Raw genomic sequence first — 8216 nt, 5'->3', positions numbered from 1 at the left:
TCTAGTAGAAACACCTACCTAGATGTCTAGGTAGTAACCTCTAATTTAGTATTTTCAAATGGAGCAAATTTTTTCCCATTTCTTAAACATTTTTTTGGTGTCCTCTAATCTTTATGTATTTGGTACAAGGTCTCACTATGCAGCTTGGACTCATAGTGATCCTCCTGCTTTCAGCCTCCCCAGTGCTGGGATTACAGGCAAGCACCACCACGCCTGGTCTCAGTGGCCGGCTCAGCAAGCCCAGGGGCTAGGCTGGTGCGGCATGTGGTGCGGGCATCGAACCCCAGGTGTCCTCTGATCTTGCTGGGGATGTCACCATCTTCTCCTACTCTTGCTCCATCACTGTCGTCGAAGTGTTTCTCAGCTACTATAATTGCACTTGCCTCTCGTTCCACCTCTGCTACTCCTCCACTCCATGACATAGGAAGTTTCCCAGTGAGACCTCAGACATCTTAGTCTGGTGGCTGCTTTCAGCCTAAACTCACACCCTCAATCTTTTCACTTATCTTCTTAAAAAATAAAAACTGGATTGCTTTACATCTGGATGTAGCAGAGATTCTCTTTGAGCTATGCAGAACTCCTCACAGGGCCTGTCTGTCCAGATTTATCTGTCACCATATTGGCCCTTTCCGACTCTGCTCCTGCCATACCAGAATTGTCACTTTTCTCGGCACAATTCTAAACTCTTTGGGCTTTACCTTTGCTTTTTCTCATTGCATTTTTTACAAGGAATAAATGCCTACTTCTTTGAGACCAGGAAAATGTCCCTTCTTACAGTGTGGCCTAACTGTTCTTATAATTTCTTCAGCTTTGCTCTAATGCAGGAAGTTATAACCTGTGCTCTGTGGATAGAATTCAGGAGTTCCGTGATCTTGAACAGAGAAAATATTCTCAGCTTCACATAGAATAAAAACTCAATACTTTGTTTTGGATTTTAGGGAAGGGTCTACAGGGTGTTCAGGGTCTCACTACTAGATCAGACTCGTAGTGATCTGCTTGTTTACATCCTCCCAAGAGCTGGGATTACAGGCGCGCACCAACACGCCCATCTCAATTGCCATCTCAGTGCATGGCAGGGGCAGGGCCAGCCCTGTAGGCTTAGGGATTGAACCACTTGCTTGCAGGTGGTTTAGTCTGCCGAGCTATTTGGCCGGCCCTCAATATTTTCCTGTATCTTGAGTATAAGCAACAAACTACAGCATTATAGGTAAAATCTATCTTTGTCATCAATAGAAATCAAAGTACTTCAATATCTTATCCCAATTGGCAAAACTATCTGAAAACATTATATATCCTTATTAGTGCTCCAAAATCATAGTGTTTGTTAAGCTTATTGCTCTATACTTTTATTATGTGCTAATAAAGAAGCATATTAATTAATACTTCACAAATGTGGCTTTTTAGTATTTTAAAAACTGAACCTCAACGTGATTGAGTCCTTTTCAAATTTATTTTGTCTATTTTATTTTATGCAATTACATTTTAGGGGGAAAAGTTATGTTAGCTTTTACCAAATTGCCAGAGGGGTTGAGGAAAGAAAGAACAGGACAAAACTGAGGTCTCACACTGACACACACTGTACTTAATCTTAGTTTACAAGGTTGCTTTCCCATTGTCCTCCGGATACAGAGTCCATTATGTTGCATGTTTTTATCCGCATGGCTAACGTAGTTTACAATACCCAGTGGCTACTGAGAAAGTGCTTACTGACTAATAGACCAAAAGCATGAGAAATTTCTGATCACGCAAAATGTGCTAACGGGAGGGCAGTGGTTCTTACAACACGGTCATAGCTGGTGCAACTCTCAGTCACCAGGGTGCTTGGTCACTACGAGCCCACACTGTAGGCCAAATCATTTGGCTCTCATTGTCTAGGGAAATAGCTTTGTCAGGGATCACAGTCGCCTGCAGAAGGTCCCCTGTGTATTGAGGTCTAGAGCCTGAGCTGTCACAGACATGATCCATGGCTGCCTTAAAACAAATAAAAAAGAGCATGTATTTTTACCAAATCTTTCAGCTTGATTGCAAAGCTAGCTGCACTGTATTCAGTATCTTCAGGGTTGAGAAGCGTATGTGGCGGAGAGGCAAGACTACTGCTGCTTCACGATGAAGACTGAACCTTTTTTTGGCTGTGTCTCTGTTGACCTGGTTCTCTGGGGTGCGCAGCCTCTGCTCCTTACTGAGCTCCTCCAGACAACACACCAACTCCAGCTGTCTGATTCACTTCGCTTATAAAGTACTCAGAATTGATGGCTTCCATACATCAGCTGTCTTGCCGGCCCCTCCGCCGGGGGACCAAGGTAGCTTTTACAATGTTTATTTAAAGTTGGGTGGGGGAAGGATAAAGTTGTCATCCTGGCCAGAACCCCACGGTCACAGTGTCCACGGGGCAACTTTCACCAAATATATTGAAAGTATGCAACCAAAACAGCAGACAAAACTGTTGGAATGAGAGAAAAGCCCACCAAAGGTTTGTTTTTGTCAATTATTTTAAAATTTGATTTTTTTTCCATGTGAAACACACCCTTAATTCTTAACTTTTTCTCTATTTTCATACCTTTAACATGGAGATTATTAGGCCACTAAAATCTAATTTCATCTCAACTATTACAAAACACAAAAGTTTTAAGCTTGTTAAAGGAAAATGTGAACACCCTTTCCAGTCAACTCTAAGAAATATATCATAATTGAAAACTTGTTCATTTGTTAAGAGAGATGAATATAAAATTCCATTTTTCTATGGGAAAAAAACCACATTTATTATTTTGAACCAGAATCTTCCTCAAATGCTGAATTTTCCAGCTTGTGCTCAAACATCCTGCCTCAGCTCCTTGAAGTGCTGGCCTGCTACACATGGGTCACCAAGCCCCACTTACTTGTGTTCCCTTTCTCATAATTTGTTTCACCATGCAATACCTACCTGTATTATCTTCTTGCTTTGCTGCACCAGGATTCAAAAGAGAAAATAAAAACCTCTTTATTCAGATGGAGACAACTTTGATTTGTATCATGAGGGGTCTGATGCTCTTAAAGCTGTGTGGAAACTGACGCCTTGTCTTGGGTATTTTTGCATACATTGCAGCAGGTAATAGTGTTTTATATATAGTAAGAATGTAATAGTTTTTATTTGAAGAAAAGAAATTGAATGCTGCTCTGAGTAATCATGATAAGTAATATATATTAAAGGCATAATTAATAAGCATTAAGTTTAGGGGTCTCAGCACTGTTCTATGTGGTTTTGAACTCCGTGTAGTGACTCAATGCCAGTGTTGCTTATTCAGCACCTTCTAAAGAGAGGTCAGAGAAGCTCAGGGTCTTGGTCAAGGTTATACCACTAGTATGTGTTGGTTAATAAGTAGGGTTGGGATCTGATCCCCCAGCAGACTGTCTCCAGAGCCAGTGTTCTTATTTTCAATACCAAATGACCTCTCTACTGTTTTAACAGAAAACTATAATGATCCATTTTTAACTGAAGAGTAGACGCCCTCTGAAGTTAACATTGAAAGCCCATTGTGGTGCATTACTCTGGCTTCTTACTGTTAAAAGGTTCTCTGGTGCTTATTTGAAACAGATGCAAACACTTAAAACATCCATTCAGATTGCATTTCCCTGTGATTTGCTGGACTCTGTCAGGTTGCCTCCAGGAGACTCATTTCCAAGGGACTGTCTGATTCCATTCATTTGCCTTTAAGAACCTGCAAATTCATTGGCCTGTTAAAGCTTAGTTGGCCGGAGGTTTATGAGTACCTCTCGCTAACATCTTGTCTCTATCTGTTGTGGAAAGCTTTAAGGCAATTATGAGAAGAAACTGGGTGGGTTTTTCAAAGCACAGTTTCTCTAAGCAAATCTGTTGGCACGATCTGATGACGGGCTAATGGTTGTGCAGTTTATTTTCACATACTTTTGACTCCAGGAATTATTCATTGTGAGTTACTTAAAAGCCTTTGCCCTTAAAAGAGGTTACTTTCTTTTAAACTATTGTTTTGCATTAAATTTAAGACTAAGTGCACCTTTCCTTTTCACAAATTTTAACTCTTTAGGCTCTAGACTCTCTGACTGTTTAAGTGCTGTCTCTTCTGATTTTGCATGCAAGGTGACAAGGCAGCAAAATGTCAGTATGAGCACACAGCATGGGTAATTCTGTCTTCTGTCCCCAAGGCTAAGTGAACGGTAGTGTCATTGCAATGTTCCCCCTTAGTAACAGGAATGACTGGGCAGAAGTGCTTTGGTAAACCTCAGTCACTTGCTAACAAAGAAAATGAGTCATGGGCTTTAGAGGATCCCAACAAGAAAATATCCTTTGTCCCAGTGTAAACACATGTAGTGTCTTTTTGATGATTCATAACGGCCTTCAGGATCTTGCTCTACATCAAGGATATCTCCAGGTTCATCACTTGGAATCCTATATGGGGAGTGTCTGAGGACGCAAGGACTGTATGTTTGAGGTACAACTCGATTAACTGCAGTTAGCCTTTCGAGTCAGCATTGCTACACCCAGGGAGTGATTTCTTTCACAGAGAAGTCTCAGCTACTGGTCCATCCCAGAGCTCCCAGCTGTAGAGGCAGTGGAGAGCAGGCCTGCTTTGAGTGAAATGCTTCTGATTTCTGTGTCCTTTCGGTGAAACTCATTCCCTACTATGTCATCACATCGTGTTTAGATTTTTATCATTGTATCCGTTCTCTTTTTTCATTTATTTTTTCTGTATTCAGGACAGGGTCTACAGGGTTTCACTGTGCAGATCATTCTCGCAGTGAGCCACCTGCGTTCAGCTCCCAAGTGCTGTGATTATAGATGCCACGCCCAGTCTCAATGCGCCCTGGACATGGGCCGGCACGGCAAGCACGGGGGATGGAACCCCGGCCACTGCACTCTGCCCGAGCCGATCATTGTGTACTTTCATGGAAGTTCCTGCGCAGCTCTTTCTCCAGGGCGGAGGCTGCCTCTTCCATGCCTCTCTTCACTTCTGATCTGATTGTGATGGCGAGTCGGAGTCGGTATCTCAATACTTCTTCCCTGAGCCACACATTAGAATATTGTATTTAATTTGGGTGCCCCTTGAAAGGGCATGAGGTGATGCTGCGTTTGTATGGAGCCTAATTTTCACAGTTAAATATAAAGTGTGTCATAGAGGTTTTGAAGTACCGGTGAACCTTGTTTCCTTTCCGCTTTGTGCCGAGGAGCTTCTGTCTGAGATTTTGTTGTTTTTTTGTTTTTGGTCTTGTGTTATTGTTATGGGATGGAGTGACATCTCATTTTTAAAGATGCTTATGACCTTGTTAAATAGCAGTCCAAAAATTGTGTGGCTTGTTTTGATTTTAACCAAAGTTACAGCTGCCTAGCTGTAAAGCAGTCAGTTTCTCTTATTATGACTAGTTCTTCAACTTGTACTGTTTTAAATTGCCTGCAATTAGCATATTTCAACCTTATTTTTAGGTTTAAATTGCAGTGTGAGAGTGTACTCTCCTCTTAGCTAATTAGTGCTATCAAGGAACAGTAGGTTACCTCATTAGTACCGTGTGCATTTAATTAACGAAGAGAAAATTGGAGTTAACCTCATAGTTAATATTTTCACAGAGTGCCACCATGCCAACACCTTCAATTGGAGTCACACCCCTGTGTATCTAATTATGCGCCAGTGCCAAATAAGGTGAGCAAGGGCACTACAAGGCTGTTGACAAAATAATTTAGATGAAAACGTGTTTGTTGGATTCTGACAGTGAAACAGAAGTTGAACATTTTTCTCCCGTCTTCATCTGGCAGCGTCGAGTGACATAGTTTGTCATAAGAAGTGGAAGCAAAAGAATATTTTGGAAGCCATTTTTTTCCTGTCTGAATTAATGTAGCTCTCATCATGAAGAAAATGGCTTATAGTCGTGTGAAGTATATAGGCTCTGTTTCTTAAACAGAGCTCCTGAAATTCAGAGAGGTATTTGAAAAGAATTATTTATAAGATGTAATATTTACATGCATCAAACCACTACAAATACTCCCTGACACCCTTACCTTGTCCCTCCTTGCTTTTCTTCTTGGCTGGTGTCGTTCTAATTTCCCCTGTGTATCTTGTGAGTAGGGATCCTCCTTTCATATCATACGTGAAGTCGAAGGATGTGTTGTCACACGGTCTGTTCAAATGTGCTGCAATCCTTTTGCCCTTCAGATAAAATCTTTGAAATGTCTAATGCTACTTAAGTAAAAAATGACATTCTATGTCATTTATCAATAAATAATCACTTTGCTTTTAGAGATAAAAATGCAAACTGTACATTAGAGCACATAGAGCACTTCTCAATGCGAATAGAAACACTCAACAGGTTTTAACGAATATTATGGATTATAGTTCTATAATTTTAGACATATTTTGATGGTAATAGTTGTGATACAGTTACATAGGGTCAGATAGCCTAAAGAGATTATTAGGATTGGTTTTACATTTAATCACAATATAAGATTTATATTCACTGGTATTGGTCATTGTCAATTACAAGTGAACAGTTAGCTTTTACAAAGTTAAATGCAAATAATGAAGTTATAAGGACAAAGAACACCCCTTTCTCTAAAATCTCAGTATTATTGAAATCTATAGAAATATTTATGAATATTGGCCATAATGATAGGTTAGAATTGGGAACTGAGGTTCTTAAAGCAGGGTCATGATAGATAATCAGTAAACGTTTCGGTCATTGGCTCTCCCATTATGACTCAAATATGTGACTTGTATCTGACAAATTATTCCTATTTTTAAATTTTATACTAGGATGAACAGGGAAGCACAGATAGAGTGGTCTTGTCCATGTTGACCGAGCAAGATAATAGTAATACCCAAAACAGAAATCTTAAAATTAATGCTATACGTTTTTAGCATAAGCCTTAGGACTGAAAAAAAAATCCAACTACTGATTCTTTTTGTTTAATCTAGGAATTGCTTCCAGAAACAAAATTATGTGTCTGTGGCCACTCTTCTGGTGATGGGGCTCCTCACAACACATTTGCAGTAAGTTCCTCTGCACATTTAGCCCTGAAGCTGCGAGCATAAGGCCAAGGGCCGTCCCTGTTCACTAGATTAGTGGTGCTTCCCCTGGCCAAGGAATCCAGACAGGACTGTGGTGAAGATGCCCCTGAACTGGTTGGTTTTGCATTATTTCTTGTGTTCTGACTTCTCTTATGTTTCATCAGATAAAGAGTTTAGCTATCTTGGGTTGATGACCCAAAGGTTCACCTTAATCATGCAAAATCTGTAGCACTAGTATCTTTTTTCTTTTTTAACATTTAGAAATAATTTGATGACTGTTGACATGCAGAAAATAGATTGCCACAGCTTATAGATGGGTCCAATTCACATTTTAGATTACATGCTGTTCCCTATTCTGCTAGTTGCCCTGTAAGTATCCCCAATTCCCCAAGCTTAAGGTGTAGTGTGTGTGTGTGTGTGTGTGTGTGTGTGTGTGTGTGTGTCCTGTCACTAGAGTATAACTTGTCTCTTAGGACTATAATGTACAATAAAAATTACATTTCTGACCTAGTTCACATATCAGTTCGCTTTTAAATGGAATAATCATTCTGAATTGTCCATTGAAGAATTTTTAAATCAAACCACTTCATGTTTCTGCTTGGCATGGATTCTAATTGCATTGCTAAGAAATCTCTGAATATGTAAAAAATCATGTATTTTAATAGACTTTTTACTTGGTGTCTTATGAACCAATAGTTAATCTCAATAGGGCACAGCATTAGCACCTTGACTCTTTCAAAGTTTTTCAGCTAATCCACACACAGTACTTCCTAACAACAGTTTATAGGATAGAGTCGGCAAGATAGCTCAGTGGACTAAGTGCCCACTTGGCAAGCAGAGGGACCTGGGTTCGGTCCCTGGTCCCACAGGCCACACTTCCCCACCCCCGGGGCATGATGAGCCGGCGACTGAGTTCAGGCATGGTGGCACACACCTGTAATTCCAGCATGAGGGAGGCTGGAAACGGAAGGAATACTGCCATTCTGAACTACATAGTGAGACCCTGTAACAAATACATAAATAGAAAAATAATAATAATGATAACAATCTAGGATGTAGCATAGTTAAGATTCTTATAATCAAATACAATAATAATCACTTTTCTTCTCCAATTGAGAATTAGGACCAGGGAGATGGCTTAGTAGAATAAGTGCTTCCCTGGCAAGTGCAACGGCCTGAGTTCAATCCCTGATTCCACCAAAAAAA

At 40.3% G+C, this 8216-nt stretch overlaps 1 protein-coding gene across 2 annotated transcripts in view; it reads left to right on the top strand.

Moving 5' to 3' along the window:
• Foxp2 (forkhead box P2) overlaps positions 1-8216 on the top strand; it is a 271499-nt gene that overhangs the window by 134628 nt on the left and 128655 nt on the right. Inside the window, exon 3 of one of the 2 annotated variants that reach the window (XM_023705056.1) lies at positions 6918-6992. The exons of the other annotated variant lie outside the window; for it this stretch is intronic. Coding sequence (XP_023560824.1) covers positions 6918-6992 — 75 coding nt within the window. The remainder of the gene's footprint in view (positions 1-6917; positions 6993-8216) is intronic. 2 annotated transcript variants of the gene reach the window in all.

The sequence above is a fragment of the Octodon degus genome, unplaced genomic scaffold (assembly GCF_000260255.1).
Source record: "Octodon degus isolate 3935 unplaced genomic scaffold, OctDeg1.0 scaffold00213, whole genome shotgun sequence".
NCBI classification, from domain to species: Eukaryota; Metazoa; Chordata; class Mammalia; order Rodentia; family Octodontidae; genus Octodon; species Octodon degus.
This window is presented reverse-complemented; position numbering and strand designations above follow the sequence as displayed.